The sequence below is a fragment of the Hemiscyllium ocellatum genome, chromosome 33 (assembly GCF_020745735.1).
Source record: "Hemiscyllium ocellatum isolate sHemOce1 chromosome 33, sHemOce1.pat.X.cur, whole genome shotgun sequence".
NCBI lineage: Eukaryota > Metazoa > Chordata > Chondrichthyes > Orectolobiformes > Hemiscylliidae > Hemiscyllium > Hemiscyllium ocellatum.
This window is the reverse complement of record NC_083433.1, coordinates 17,841,996-17,858,624: the sequence shown is the minus strand read 5'-3', so window position 1 is coordinate 17,858,624 and position 16,629 is coordinate 17,841,996. Positions and strand designations below refer to the sequence as shown.

The 16,629-nt window shown below is 42.3% G+C and overlaps 1 protein-coding gene across 1 annotated transcript in view; it reads right to left on the bottom strand.

Annotated features, from left to right (window-relative positions):
- The window catches only part of LOC132831517 (glutamate receptor ionotropic, NMDA 2B-like), a 407,508-nt gene that overhangs the window by 278,646 nt on the left and 112,233 nt on the right, over positions 1-16,629 (bottom strand). The window contains exon 3 of the mRNA XM_060849712.1: positions 80-499. Coding sequence (XP_060705695.1) covers positions 80-487 — 408 coding nt within the window. The 5' untranslated portion in view covers positions 488-499. The remainder of the gene's footprint in view (positions 1-79; positions 500-16,629) is intronic.

The window sequence follows — 16,629 nt, the reverse complement described above, 5'->3', positions numbered from 1 at the left end:
TAAAATTTGGTGTCAATAGTAGCAACATATTTCCTTACGCAGCACTGACCAACTCAAACAGAAAAAAGCTACTTCTTACCTTGTCAGCCATTATCATCGAGGAACCACCATGTATTCCAAGAATTGGGATCATAGTCTGAGCTGAAATAAAATCCAAAATTTCTGCGATGGACTCATGATCCGTGTCATCACCAAAAACCACACCGTGCATTTTCATCCCAGACATGAGATCGCACACACGTGTAATGATACTCTTGGGGTCAGTCTCATTTACGGTCACCTGCACCACATTGGGATCAATGGGCAAATGTTGGAAATCATCTTTGTTCAAAACATCTTTGATGTCCATCTCACAGGATGTGCCCCCAAGGATCACGGCAATGTTCAAGGTAGGGGTGCTTTTCAAGATTCCTTTTGCCCAATCCACATGAGACGCGAGTATTAATATAATCTTCAGGAGTTGTAAACCCATGTGCCTCATCTTCATTGAGTTTAATCCCTGCAATAGATAATAAGCCTTAAAGAAAAGTGCATGTCAGATTCTAATCATACAACAATACAGTTCTGATGAATATTGGTTATTACTCCTGCAACACCCAGTTGTAAGTCTGATGAAAAATCTGCACCTCCACCAATTGCTGGTAAATTGCTGATAAGTGCTCCACATGAGGCCTTGTCCGACAATGTTGGCTTTGTGAATTTATATATTTACAGATGGAGAAAAAGCATGTTTGATTGATTGAACCATGCAATCAAAGTAATTACAGGTATTTAGAGTTTATTGTGAGAAAAAATTGTTTTTCTTTGGAAGTCAATAAGCATTACATATCTGAGAAATTTCTGTTCCTTTACTCAATTGTCTCTTGATGTTTAGATAGGTAGGTCTTAGTTCCTTAAAGGACAGCATCATTGCTGACCCACCTAGCTAGATATATTTCCAAGAGTAAATCTAAGTAAGCACCATTTCAGTTTAGTTTGAAGCCCATACCCAGGGACTGAACTTCTAATCAAGGCTGATACTGAGATATTAAATTGAGGCCTCCACCTCCCCTGTCAAGAGAATTGAAGTAATCCCATGACACTGTTCAAAAAAAAGCAAAGGAATGTAATGTTGTCTGCTCTGACCTCCGCCAATAGTACCAAAAACAAATTGTCTGATCACGAAGCTTGCTGTGGATTGTGAATCACAGAATCCCGAAAGTTTTTGTCTCAAAACATCCACACCAACCCTCTGAAAAGTATCCCACCCAGACCCACTCCCCTACCCTATTACTCTACATTTCCCCTATTGGACCTAACCTACACATCCCTGAACACTATGGACAATTTAGCCTGGCCAGTTCACCTAACCTGCACATAGAACATTTACAGCACATTACGGGCCCTTCAGCCCTCGATGTTGTGAAATTAATCTAATGCCCATCTAACATACACCATTCCATTATTATCCATTTGTACGTCCAGTGCCCATTTAAATGCCCTTAACATCAGCGAGTCTACTACTGTTGCAGGCAGGTTGTTCTGAGTAAAGCAACTACCCCAATATCTGTCCTAAATCTATGTCCTCTCATGTTAGCCTTCACCATCCGAGGAAAAAGGCTCTCACTGTCCACCCTATCTAATCCTCTGATTATCTTATACGCCTCAATTAAGTCACCTCTCAACCTTCTTCTCTCCAATGAAAACAGCCTCAGTTCCCTCAGCCTTTCCTTGTAAGACCTTCCTTCCATACCATGAAACATCCTAGTAAATCTCCTCTGACCCCTTTCCAAAGCTTCCACATCCTTCCTATAATGCGGTGACCAGAACTGTATGCAATACTCCATGTGTAGCCTGACCAGTGTCTTGTACAGCTGAAGCATGACCTTGTGCCTCCAAATCTCAATCCTCCTACCAATAAGTGGCAACACACCATATGACTTCTTAACAACCCTACCAACCTTCAGGGATTTAAGTACTTGGACACCGAGATCTCTCTGCTCATCTACACTGCCAAGAACTTTACCATTAGTCCAGTACTCTGCATTTTTGTTATTTCTTCTGAAGTGAACTACCTCACACATTAATGCATTAAAGTCCATTTTCCATTTCTCAGCCCAGCTCTGCATCTTACCTATGTCCCTCTGTGACCCAGAACATCCTTTTGGCACTATCCACAACTCTGCCTACTTTAGTGTCATCCACAAATTTAATTCCCCATCTTTCTATGCCCACATCCAGATCATTTATAAAAATGACAAACCACAGTGGCCCCAAAACAGATCCATGTGTCACACCATTGGTAACTGAGCTCTAGGATGAATATTTCCCATCAACTACCACTTTATGTCTACTTTCAGCTAGCCAATTTCTGATCCAAACTGCTAAATCACCTTCAATCCTAAAACTGTGTATTTTGTACAACAGTCTACCATGTGGAATCTTATCAAATGCCTTACTGAAGTCCATATACACTACATCAACTGCATTGCCTTCATCCACCTGCTTTGTCACCTTCTTGAAGAACTCAATAAGGTCAGTTACACACGACCTATCCTTTACAAAACTGTGCTGACTATCCTTAATCAAACTATTCCTTTCCAGATTATTATAAATCCTATCTCTTATAACCCTTTCCAACACCTTACCCATAACCGAAGTAAGGCTCACTGGCCTATAATTACCAGAGTTGTCCTGACTCCCCTTCTTAAACAAGGGAACAACACTTGCTATCCTCCAGTCTTCTGGCACTACTCCTGTCGACAATTATGACATAAAAATCAAAGCTCTGCAATCTCCTCTCTGGCTTTCCAGAGAATCCGAGGATAAATACCACCTGACCCAGGATCCTATCTATTTTTAGATCTTCCAAAATTGCTAAAACCTCCTCTTTGTCAACCACAATCCTATCTAATCTAGTATCCTGTATCTCTGTATTCTCACTAACGTTGCCCTTCTCCAATGTGAATACTGACTAAAAGTGTTCATTAAGCGCTTTCCCAATGTCCTCAGATTCCACACACAGCTTCCCACAATTGTGTTTGATTGACCCTAATCTTACTCTGGGCAAAAGTGAGGACTGCAGATGCTGGAAACCAGAGTTTAGATCAGAGTGGTGCTAGAAAAGCACAGCAGGTCAGGCAGCATCCGAGGAGCAGTAAAATCGACGTTTCGGGCAAAAGTCCTTCATCAGCTATACTCTAGTCATTCTTTTTTTTCCTAATGTATCGATAGAAGGCCTTAGGGTTTTCCTTGATCCTATCCGCCAACAATTTCTCAGTCCCTCATGTCCCCTCCTGGCTCTTCTTAGCCCTCTCTTTAGATCTTTTCTGGCTAACTTATAACTCTCAAGCCCCCTAACTGAGCCTTCATGCCTCATCCTCCCATAAGCCTTCTTTCTCTTGACAAGAGCTTCAACCTCTTTAGTAAACCATGGCTCCCTCTCTCGACAACTATCAACTGCCTGATAGGTACATACTTATCAAGGACCTACAGTAGCTGTTCCTTGAATAAGCTCCACATTTCAAGTATGTCCATCCCCTGCAGTTTCCTTCCCCATCCTGTGCATCCTAACTTGTCTAATTGCATCATAATTGCCTTTCCTCCAGTTATACCTCTTTCCCTGCAGTATATACCAATTCCTGCCCATTGCTATTGTAAACATAACCAAATTATGGTCACTTTTCACCAAAGTGCTCACCTACCTCCAAACCTAACATCTGGTCAGGTTTATTCCCTAGTATCAAATCCAATACGGCATCGCCCCTTGTTGGCCTGTCCCCATACTGTGTCAGAAAACCCTCCTGCACACATTGAATAAAAACTGACCCATCTAAACTACTTAACTTCTCTAACATTGACTGGGAATACTATAGTTTAACGTCCCCCATAACAACTACCCTGTTACTTTCGCTCCTATTGAGAATCGTCTTTGACATCCTTTCCTCTACATTCCTGGAACAATTTGGATGCCTATAGAAAGACCTCTCCTTTCCTATTTCTAACCTCAGCTCAAACTACCTCAGTAGATGAGTCCTCAAATGTTATCTTAGCTGTTGTAATACCATGCTTGATTAACAATATTGCACCTCCCTCTTTTACCATCTTCTCTGTTCATACTGAAACATCTAAATCGCAGAATCTGCAATAACCATTCCTGTCCCTCCTCTAGCCATGTCTCTGAAATGGACACAACATCGAAATCCCAAGTACTAACCCATGCTGCAAGTTCACCTACCTTATTCCAGATGCTCCTGGCATCAAAGTACACATTTCAAACCAACATCCTGATTGCCGGTGCCTTCTTGCGACTTTGTAAGCCCCTATCCCTGACCTCACTACCCTCAATCACCTGTACACTGGGACTACTATTCAGGTTCCCATTCCACTGCTGCATTAATTGAAGCCCCCCAGAGGAGCATTAGCAAATTTTTGCCCCAGGATATTGGTACCCCTCTGGTTCAGGTGAAGATCATCCTGTATGTAGAGGTCCCACCTTCCTCAGAAAGAGCTCTAATTATCCAAGAATACAAAACCCTCCCTCCTGCACCATCCCTGAAGCCATGTGTTCGGCTCCACTCTCTCTCTCTCTCTCTCTCTCTCTGTTCCTCGCTTCACTAGTACATGGCACATGCAACAAACTAAAGATAAAAACTCTCTTTGTTCTAGCTCTAAGCTTCCATCCTAGATCCTTGAATTTCTACTTTTCTTCCTACCTATGTCATTGGTGCCTATGTGGACCTCGACTTGAGGCTGCCCCCCTCCCCCTCCAGGATCCCAAAAACACGATCAGAGACATCACGAACTCTGGCACCTGGGAGGCAACACATCACTTGTGAGTCTCTCTCATTCCCACAAAACCTCCTATCTGTCCCCCTAAGTATAGAGTCCCCAGTGACTAAAACTCTGCTCCTCTTACCCCTTCCCCTCTGAGCAACAGAGATAGATTCTGCACCAGAGACCTGTGCCCCATTGTTTACCCCTGGTAAGCCGTCCCCCTGAACAGTATCCAAAGTGGTATATTTGTTGTTGAGGGGAACCACCACAAGAGATCCCTGCGCTGCCTGCCAGTTCCCTTCCCTACCCCTGACGGTAACCCATCTACCTCCTTCACATGGCTGTGGAGTAACTACCTATCTGTAGCTCCCCTCAATAACCCCCTCCACCTCCCAAATGATCTGAAGTTCATCTAACTCCAACTCCAGTTCCTTAACATGGTTCTCAAGGAGCTGGAGTTGGGTGCACTTCCTATAAATGAAGTCAGCAGGGACACTAGAGTTGACACTTAACCTCCCACATACTGAAGGAGGAAAATTCAACTATCATAACTCCATTCTCATCTTTGGACTATGGGATGAAACTGGAGTACCTGGAGGAAACCTATGCAGATACAGGGAGAATGTGCAAATTCCACACACAGTTGCCTGAGGTTGAAATTGAATCCAGGTCCCTGGCACTGTGCAAACCACTGAGTCAACATGTTGCCCCTAAAGCAAATCAAAGAATCCCTGCAGTGTGGAAACAGGCCACTTGGCCCAACAAGTCCACACCAACGTTCCAAAGAGTATCCCAACCAGACCCATTCCCTTTTTACTATACATTTCCCCTGAACGGTGCACCCAACCAACACATCCCTGAACACTATGGGCAATTTAGCCTGGCCAATTCACCTAACCTGCACAGCTTTGGAAAAAACTGGAGCACTCGGAGGGGAACCCACACAGACACAGGAAGAGTGTGCAAACTGCACACACAATTGCCTGAGGCTGGAATCAAACCTGGTTCCCTGGTGCTGTGAGGCAGCAGTGCTAACCATTGAGCCACCATGCCAACCATGAACTGGTTTGAGTCATGAACTATCAAACAAGTAATTTGCGCATAGATAGGTCAGAAAACATTTAACAGTAGACTAAATGCTTTCAATCAGCACACTAAACTGTTATTTTGGATGTAACATTAATATATTCAGTTACTGCCTGGTACTTTCCAATTATGCAAGTTAACTGGTCAAATCTACCTTTATGAAATTGCAAGCCAATTACATTGGACATATACATACAAAACCAGGCCATTCGGCCAACTGATTCATGCCAGTTTTTATGCTGCTCTCAAGCCTCCTTGATCTTCTTCATTTAACTCTCTCACTGTAACCCTTTACTCTTTTCTTCTTCAACCATTCATCTAGATTCATCTTAAATGTGTCTATTCACATTAACTACTCCCAGTGCCAGCAGGATCCACATTCTCATCCTCAAGTGAAAACGTTTCTCTTAATTCCCAATCTGATTTTCTGCATGCCTGCTAGAGCATTCTTGTGGCATGCTGAATGGTGAGTTGAGTGGCTGTCTGTGTCTTCTTGGGTCTGCATTATCCGACTGTGGAGATCATAGATCATATGTGCAAAAAAAGCCCAATCTCCCACAAGCCAAATGGTCATCTTCTCAGGAATTTCAAACCATGCTGGCATGAGAGAAAGAACAATGAGAAGGAATCATGGTACAAATCAAAGTACACATAGGGGCTCACTGATCTGGGTCAAGTACAGAGGTGCTGCACGATGGGAGACACCATTAATATGGAATACAGATAAGAAATATATTGGGTTTTTGATTGGGTTGTACGGATGGGGGAGTCACTGATTGGGGGAACACTGAGGGTGGTTGATACCAACTGGCTTAATTTCTGGTGGGACACTGATGAATAGACATTGATCAGGATCTCCAATGGCAAGTCACTGATGGCAGAGGGACAATGATGCAACTCATTGTGCAGTATACTGATGGAGGTACACTGGGAGGCAAACAGCTGACAGGAATAGAAGACTGACCATGGATGCTTTGATTTGGAAACACCAATAATGGGAGGCAAATATGGAGTGACTAGTAGGCAGCACAGATTAGGGAGTCTTGTATCAGGCCATAACATCAAGAAGTAGACCCACTGAGTCTGCTCTGCCTTTTGACCATGGCTGATATGTTTCTCAACCTCATTCTCCTGCCTTCTCCCTGTAACCCTTGATTCACTTACTAATAAGATCATAAATTATGAGGTTATTTTAATTGGAATGAAACTGATGGAAGTGCACATATGGCAGGTCAAAGAGTGGAAGGTGGGTACACTGATGGTTGGTACCTGATGGGGCTACATGGACAGAGATTAAATCTATGTATGGGAACACAAGGAGTAGGGAGATACAAAGGCGGTGTATCCCACTTGGTGTGTCATGCCTACTTAAGTGTTCCTGCCTCCAATCTTGCCTCAGAGAGGGCATTAAGTTCAATGCATATAAAACTGAGACAATCCATAGAGCACACTGTAACACTGGATATCATGCAAAAGCCTCACTAAACTTGTCAAGTTGGAAGCTGCAAAATGTCAATCCATAGATTCACTTTGTTCAGGCTGAAATAACTAATCAAGTGTAATTATAATTAATCAGTTGCAAAAGGCAAATGTTATCCATCAAAATAAAGATATGTAAAAGGTGTGCATCTGTTAAAGTCAACCCAATAAGCTATACATCAGTAATCATTTTCAGTTCCAAGAGATCTGTGTTTATGAAAGTAGAATAATGTATGCTTTCATTATAGAATTCCTTCTTTCTGACATCTTCAGAATGAGAAACAGCAATGATGGATGGGTGCCACAGTTTAATTTTTAACAATGTTTAATGTAGTGTCATTTGGTTCAATGGTGCCACCCATGCCTCTAAGCCAGAAATTAATAGCACCATAACAGGCCATTTGGCCCAACTGATCCATGTCAGTGTTTAAGCATCGTAAAAGGACCTCCTTTCACGATGCTTCATTTAACTCTATCAACATGACCTTTAATCCCTTTGCCCCTCATGTACTTACTTAGCTCAGCTTAAATATATCCGCGTAATTTGATTTAACTCTTTGCTGTAGTCATGAGTTTCACATTCTAACTATTCTGTAGGTAAGGATGTTTCTCCCAAATTCCCAGTTCAGTTTATTAGCGATTATCTTATAATTATGAACTTCATTTTGAACTCACCATAAATGAGAAAAATATTTTCTACATCTTCACCATTAAAGGCTGACATGATCTTTTTTCCTTTATTTATTCATGGGATATGGACACAACTGGCTACGTCGGCATTTATCACCCATTTATAATTGCCCAGATGGCAGTTAAGAGTCAACCAACTGTGGGCCTGAAGTCACATGTTGGCCAGACCAGGTAAGGACAGCAAACTCTCTTCCCCAAAGGAACCAGATGGGTTTTACAACAATTAAAAATGGTCAGCATTAGGCTGTTAACCCAGGTTTTTATTAAATTCCAAATTCATTAACTGCCACAGTGGGATTTGAACCTATTTTCCCCCGTAACATTAGCCTGGGATTTTGGACTTAGTCCAATGACATTATCACTACATCACTGCCACTGATATTAGGTCAATGCCTTTGCCTGATTTCCTCCTAACAGAACAGCCCAGCTTGTTCAGTTTATCACAAGATTACAAAAGAAAGTAGAGGCCATTCAGGCCCTCCAGTACACTCTGCCATTTGATAAGACCGTAGCTGATCCAACTGTACCCCTTATCTCTATTTGCTTCCCTGAACCATCACTCCTCACCCCACCATGATGCCCTCTTAACTTTTGACTCCCTTTGTAGATCAAAAATCTGTTCTGAATACACGTAATGAGTTAGCCTCCACTGATCTCTATGATAGTGAGTTCAAAAGATTAACAAATCTCTGAGAGCAGAACTTTCTCGTCTTACTCTTAAATGGGAAACCCCTTATTTTAAAACTGCCCCTCATAGTTCTAGATGTCCCCATGAGGGAAAACCTCCTCTCCACATGTACCTAGTCAAACCCCCTCAGAATTTTAAATCTTTCCTCTAATTCTTCTAAACTCTAACAAGTATAGGCCCAACCTTCACAACCTTTCCTCATTCATCAACCCTTCATCACAGGACTACTATATCATGGCCATCAAATCAACAGGTCAATCTAGTTCAGATAATGTTGATTACATTCATAAATGTTGGTGAATACGGAGTTTGTTCATGATTCGAACACAATAGAAAGAAGTGGGAATCAGTCTAGTGAACCTTCTCTACAGTACTTTCAATATAAGTATAACCCTCCTTAAATAAAATGACCAAAACTGCACACTACAATAGGAGTGGTTGCATCAATGTTTTGTACAGTTTTAGCAAGATTTCCTTGCTCTTATACTTAATTGTCAATGCATTAAAAGCCAACATTTAATTTGCCTTCCCAAATACTTTCTGTATCTACACACTAATGTTTTTGTGATTCCTGTACAGTAACACCCAGATCCCTCTGTACTAAGCATTCTCTAGTCTTGTTCCATTCAAATAATATTCTCCTTTCATATTCTTCCTGCCAAAGTAGACAACCTCCTATTTCTCGCATGAACGTTACCACTCTTAACCTATCTGTAAACTTGTGCAGATGCATAGACTGGATTCTCATCATGGAGTCAGGAATTTTCCTGCTGCCACAATCTTGCCAGTATCCTGAAAGTGCTGGCCAGCTGATCTTTCATCCTGTAGGGGAAGGAGCATCCTGGAATCAAGTCTGAGGCAGAGATGGAGGTAAGCTGATTGCAAGCTGGCCATGTGCAAAAGTAGAATTCACAAGGACATCAACCTAGTTCCACAGAGCCTTCATTTCCTGACACTACTCCCAGCCCCCGCAGATGCCTCAACCTGTCTCTGAACCCTTAAACATCACCCCCACCCCCAAACCTTTGGAACAGATCCACTTTCCTTAACTCCTTTACCCCACTAAGACTCCCCTCAGCCTTCAACCAACCATACACGTCCCCTGTTCGGAAAATTATGACTTATGATTCCACAGTTTAGGCAAATGGCAAAAACTTAACATCACATTTTCCCACATTATTTTCTATGTGTCATGTGCTTTCGTAGGAACTGCTGAATGTTATTTAAATGAAGAAAAACTGCAGAAAGTTGCTGAACAGGAAGATTTGGGAATCTTTATGCATGAATCACAAAAAGCTAGCATACAATTTCAGCAGGCAATGGAATGTTGGACTTTATTTCAGAAGGAATGGAGTATAAAAATAGAGAATTCTTGCTGTAAGTATGCAAGGCACTAGTTAGACCACGAGGAGAAAGTGAGGTCTGCAGATGCTGGAGATCAGAGCTGAAAATGTGTTGCTGGAAAAGCGCAGCAGGTCAGGCAGCATCCAAGGAACAGGAAATTCGATGTTTCGGGCATAAGCTCTCCTGAATTCCTGAAGAAGGGCTTATGCCCGAAATGTCGAATTTCATGTTCCTTGGATGCTGCCTGACCTGCTGCGCTTTTCCAGCAACGTATTTTCAGCACTAGTTAGACCACACCTGGAGTAAACTGAACACTTTTAGGTCCACTTATCTAAGGAAAGATGTACTGGCATTGGAGAATTCCAGAGAAGGTTCACTAGGTTGATACCACATGTGGAAGGATTATCTTTTGAGGAGAGGTTGAGTTGTTTGAGTCCGTACTCAATGGAGCTTGCAATAATAAGAGGCAACTTTATTCGCCCATAAAAGATTCTTACGGGGCTTGACCTGGTAGATATGCAGAGTTTGTTTTCCTCAGTGAAAGATTCTGGGACCTATGGGCCTCCGATTAAGGGGTCACCAGTTAGGACAGAGATGAGGAGGAATTTATTATTGCAGTGGGTAGTGATTCTGAGGAATTCCTTAATGCAGAGGGCGCTAGGTGTGGGGTTGTTAGGTACTTTCAAAGCTGAGATGCTCAAAACCTTCAATAATAGAGTAAAAGGTTATGGGGAGGAGCCATGGAAGTGGAGTTGAGGATCATCAGATAAACCATGATCTCTTTAAATAGGGGAGCAAACTTGATGGGCTGAATAGCGTACTTCCACTCCTACATCTTATGATCTTTTCGGAATCTTGGGAAATTTGGAAGATTACAATCAATGTATCCATTACTGTTTTCAAATTGTCATTGTCAATTTAAAATCTGGAGGTGCAGGCCATAGCTCTAAGAGGCTGATCACCTTTTAATCCCATGAGTTTTTTTTGTACCTTGTGCGATCCTATTTATTCCTTTCTCCCTTTATCACTACTGTGAATGTCAATAATCAATACTTGCTCAAAGTCTCAAATGCTACTTCTCCAGTCTCCCCTCCAAGGGACCAACACTAACTGTACCACTTACTTTATTTTATCTACACTCAGAGTCATAGAGTCATACAGCATGGAAACTGACCTTTCAGTCCAAACAGTCCATGCTGACCATAATCCCAAACTAAACTAATCCCACTTGCCTGTGCTTGGCCCACATCTCTCCAAACATTTCTTATTCATGTACTTTTCTAAATGTCTTTAAAACATTGTAACTGTACTCACATGCACCACTTCCTCTGGAAGTTTATTCCAGACACAAATTACCCTCTGTGTGAAAAAGTTGCCACTCAAGTCCTTTTAAAATATGCTCCCTGGTTTTGAACTTAACCACCTTAGAAAAAATACACCTGCCATTCGCCTTATCTATACCCCTCATGATTTTACAAACCTCTGTAAGATCACCCCACAACCTTCTACACTTCAGTGAAAAAAGTACCAGCCTATCCAGCCTCCCCTTATAGCTCAACACTGTGGGGTGGCATAGTGGCTCAGTGGTTAGCAATGCTGCCTCACAGTGCCAGAGACCTGGGTTTGATTCCCACATTGGATAACTGTCTGGGTGGAGTTTGCACATTCTCCCTGTGTCTGTGTGGGCTTCCTCCGGGTGCTCTGGTTTCCTCCCACAATCCCAAAGATGTGCAGGTTAAGTGAATTGGCAATGCCTAAATTCCCATAGTGTTAGGTGCATTAGTCAGGGATAAATATAGAGTAAGGGAATGAGTCTGGGTGGGTTACTTTTTGGAGGGTCGGTGTGGACTTGTTAAGCTAAAGGGCCTTTTTCCATACTATAGGGAATCTAATCTAATCAAACTCTCCATTCCCGGCAATATCCTGGTCAATCACTTCTGAACCCGCTCGACATTAATAGCATATTTTCTATATAGGGAGACCAAAACTGGACACCATACTCCAGAAGAGTATATGTCTTTACTGTCTTCTTTTTCATATTTCTTGTTGGTTTTCTTTCAAGTTATAACTTCTTTTATTTTTGTCACCCTTTGCTGGTTTCTAAAATTCCCCAATCTTCTAGTCTACCACTAATCTTTGAGTATTTGTACAACTTTTCAGTAAATTTGATACCATTTTCAATTTCCTTAGTAAGTCTCAGATGACACATTTTTCTCATAAATTATTTTTTGCTCAATGGAATATATTTTTGGTGGGAGCTTTGAAATATCTCTGTAGATTGTCTGACACTATTTCTCTACCCTCTTACCATTTAAACTACCTTCCCATTCCATTTTAATCAACTCTGTCTCTGTTGCCTCATGATTGCCTTCATTTAAATTTAAGACATTAATTTCAGACTCAATCATCTCACTCACAATCCAAACATGAAGTTCTTTAATCTTATGATCACTCTTACCTAGAAAATTCTTCACTATAATATTATTAATTAATCTTGTCTGATTAAACATTACCAAGTCTAAAATATCTGTTTGCTGGTTGGATTCGAAGAATTTGTGCATTAATTGACTTCAACTAGAGTGTATCTATAACCTCGTTCTTCATTTGCTTGATTTCTTGATTTCTATTCTGTTCTACAGTATGATTACTGTCAAGGGCCCAAAACTACTCTCACCAGTAACTAATTTCCTTTGCTGCCTTTCAAAGAGCCTGTGACTTTATTTGAAAAATAATGTCAACCTTTCTAGACATCCTAGCCTATATTTACCTCTTAACCAATACCTAAAGCAAATTTTCTGGTTATTTTCAAAAGGCACTAGATAATAGAGTTGGATTAGATACTGAAGGCAGTGCAGGCACAATGGACCTAGTGGCCTCCTCCTGCACTAAGAATTGTGTTCTCATTGCTCATTGCTTGCAGATTCGTTACCATGTTTCCTACATTAAAAACTGACTTACACTTCAGAAATATTTCATTAAATGGGAATTTTTGAAATGGTTGAAAAGATGCTGTATAAATAAATGTCTTTTGCTTTGCCTATCATGAGTCATACCAGGCAGATGCACAGGAATGTGCTTTATACTAACAAATTATTACACGATTTAAATCCTATTATCAAAGATATCTAAGTTTAAGACCTGCTTCTTTGTTTAAAGGTGGACATCTGCAGGATAGAGCTTCTTACCAGTCAAATCAGAATAGTTTATAACAAGAACTAACATTTTTCTCTCAATGAGGCACATACATTTTTTTTGTTGACAACCCATCAGCTGCTGAGCCCAACTTCTCTCTCACAACTATTGCGATGAAATATTTCTTTTTCAATTTGTGTCCCTCATTTCCTTGAGGCTCTTACATGAGAATTTCCCGGGGAATCTGACCCAACTGGTCATTATTCAGGGAGCAATAAATTGAAGATAATTGGCGAAACAACCAAAAGAGTCGAAGAGTGTGGTGCTGGGAAAGCAAGGCCGGTCAGGCAGCATCCGAGAGTCGATGTTTTGGGCATAAGCCATTCATCAGGAATCAGGCTTGTGGGACAAGCAGGCTGAAAGATAAATGGGAGGGAGGTGGGACTGGGGGGGAAGGTAGCTGGGAATGCAATAGATCAGTGACGGTGGGGGTGATAGGTCAGAGAGGAGGGTGGAGCAGATAGGTGGGAAGGAAAATGAACAGGTAGGACCATTCAAGAAGGTGGTGCTGAGTTGGGAAGTTGAGACTGGGATGAGAGGGGAGGGGAAAGGGAGAAACTGGTGAAATCCACACTGAACCCATGTGGTTGAAATGTCCCAAGACAGAAGATGAGGCATTCTTCCTATAGGCATCAGATGGTTAGGGTTTGGAGATAGAGGAGGCCCAGGACCTGCATGTTCTTGGCAAAGTGGGAGGAGGAGTTAAAATGTTCAGCTACAGGGCGGCGGGGTTGGTTGGTGTGGATATCCAGAGATGTTCTCTGAAACGATCCACAAGTTGGCATCCTGTCTCCCCAGTGTAGAGGAGACCACAACAGATAGATGCAATAGATGATATGTGGAAATATACAGATCCTTCCACATCCAACAGATATTTACCTATTAGGGCCTTGGAGGTGAGGTGGGAGGTGTGGGCGCAGGTTTTGCATTTCCTGTGATGGCAAGGGAAGGTGCTGAGAGGGGAGGGTGGATTGGTGAGGAGCATGGACCTAACAAAGGAGTCGCAGAGGGAATAGTCTCTCCAGAGGGCAGATAGGAGTGGGGAGGGAAATATATTTCTGGTGGTGGGGTCTGTTTGTAGGTGGTGGAAATGGCAGAAGATGATGCAGTGTATCTGGAGTTGGTGGGTTGGAAGGTGAGGACCGGGGGTTCTGTCGTTGCGGTTGGAGGGGTGGGATTCAAAGGCAGAGGTGCAGAAAGTGGAGGAGCTGGAGGGCATCATTGACCACATGGAAGGGGAAATTGCAGTCTTTGAAGGAGGAAACCATCTGGAATATTCTATGGTGGAATTGGCCCTCCTGGAAGCAGATGCAACAGAGGCAGAGGAATTGGGAATAAGGGATTGCATTTTTACAGGAGGCAGGGTGAGAGAAGGTATAGATCAAGTAGTTGTGGGAGTCGGTGCGTTTATAGTGGATGTCCATGTTGAGTCGGTCACTGGAGATGGAGAGGTCCAGAAAGGGCAGCGAGATGTCTGTGATGGTCCAGGTGAACTTTAGGTCAGGGTGGAAGGTGTTGATGAACTGTTCAACCTCCTCATAGGCATGAGGTTGCACCGATACAGTCATCGATTTAGCAGAGGAAAAGATGGGGAATTATGCCATTATAGCTGCGGAAGATGGACTGTTCCACATACCTGACAAAGAGGCAGGCATAGCTGGGGCCCATGTGGATGCCCCTTTGGTCTGGAGGAAATGGAAAGATTGGAAGGAGAACTTGTTGAGGACCAGTTTAGCCAGACGAATGAGAATGTCAATGGAGGGGTTTTTGAATATAGCAAATTTATGTGATCTGCCTAAAAGGGGTTGGAAGCAGGTTCTACTGATAAGTTTTTAAAGGAAATGGGATATATAAATGAAAAAGGAAAACAAAAAAAAATTGTAGCACCATAGGTCACAAAACAAGACAATGGATTATTAGATAATTTCTCCAAACTGCTAGAACAGACACAAAATACTAAATGGCCTAATTATCTGGAATGACAGATTATCTTATGAGGAACATTTGGAGGGGCTAAGTTTGTATATGTCAGAATTTAGAAGAATAAGAGGAAATTTGATTGAAAAATACAAAATCCTGTGGCATCTTGACTGGATAGATGTGGAGTGGATGTTTCCTCTTGTGAAAGAGTCCAGAACTTGGGGTCATTGTTTCATAATAAGCTTTCTTTTCTCACAGAGTGTTGTGAGATTTTGTAACTCTCTTCCTCAAAAGGCAGTGGAAGCAAAGTCATTGGATATTTTTAAGGCTGAGGTCGACACAACCTTGATAAGCAAAGGGGGTGAAAAACCATAAGGTATAGGGCAGGACTGTGGAGTAATGGGGTCAGCTATGAACACATTTAATAGCAGAGCAGGCACAAAAGAGTCGAGTGTTGTGTTCTTGCTCCTAGTTCATATCTTGCATGGCATCCTATGTGTGATTCTACTTTAGGAAAGGAAAGCCCATCTGGATTCAGAAGATTGGGATCCTCCATCCACACAATGCTGACAGATCTCAGAGCCCGCATCCATACAGCCCAATCAAGTCCAAGCCATTCGTTCTGCTCAGAGCTGACAAAGGCTAGGAATTTCGTGAGCCTCATACCTGATGAAGGCCTTATGCCTGAAACATTGATTCTCCTGTTCCTCGGATGCTGCCTGACTGGCTGTGCTTTTCCAGCACCACACTCTCGACTTGTCTGTCACATGGCCAGCATTTACTGCATATCCCTATTAGTCACAGAATCATGTAGTTCAAAAGGAGCCCTTCAGAGCATCAAGTCTATATTATCAAGCATACACTATTACCTACACAAATCCCACTTCCCACTCCTAAACAATCAGGTTATGACACTTCAAGTGTTCATCCAAGAACTTTTTTGAAGATTGAGGTTTCCCATCCCAACTACCCTCCGAGGCAGTGCATTCCAGTTCCCCACAATGCTCTGGATGAAAACTATTTTCTCAACCCCTCTAAACCTCTTATCATAGATTCCCTACAGTGTGGAAGCAGGCTGTCCAACTCGCACTGACCCTCCGCAGAGTATTCCATCCAGACCTACACCCCCTACCATATCCCTGTAATCCTGCATTCCTTATGACTAATCCACCTAGCCTGCATGTTCCTGGACACTATGGGCAATTTACCATTGTCAATCCACCTAACCTACGCATCTTTGCACTGTGGAAAGAAACCAGAGCACTCGGTGGAAACCCATGCAGATTCAGGGAGAATGTCGCCTGACTTCCTTGCCTTTGACTTTATATTTATGCCTCCATGTTATTCAACTAAGAGGAACAGCTGCTTTCTACTCACCCTGATCATCCCCCTCTCATAATCTTACACACGTTTTGTCAGGTCCCCTTCAACCTTCTCTGCTCCAAAGAAAACAACTCAAGCTTATCCAGTCTCTC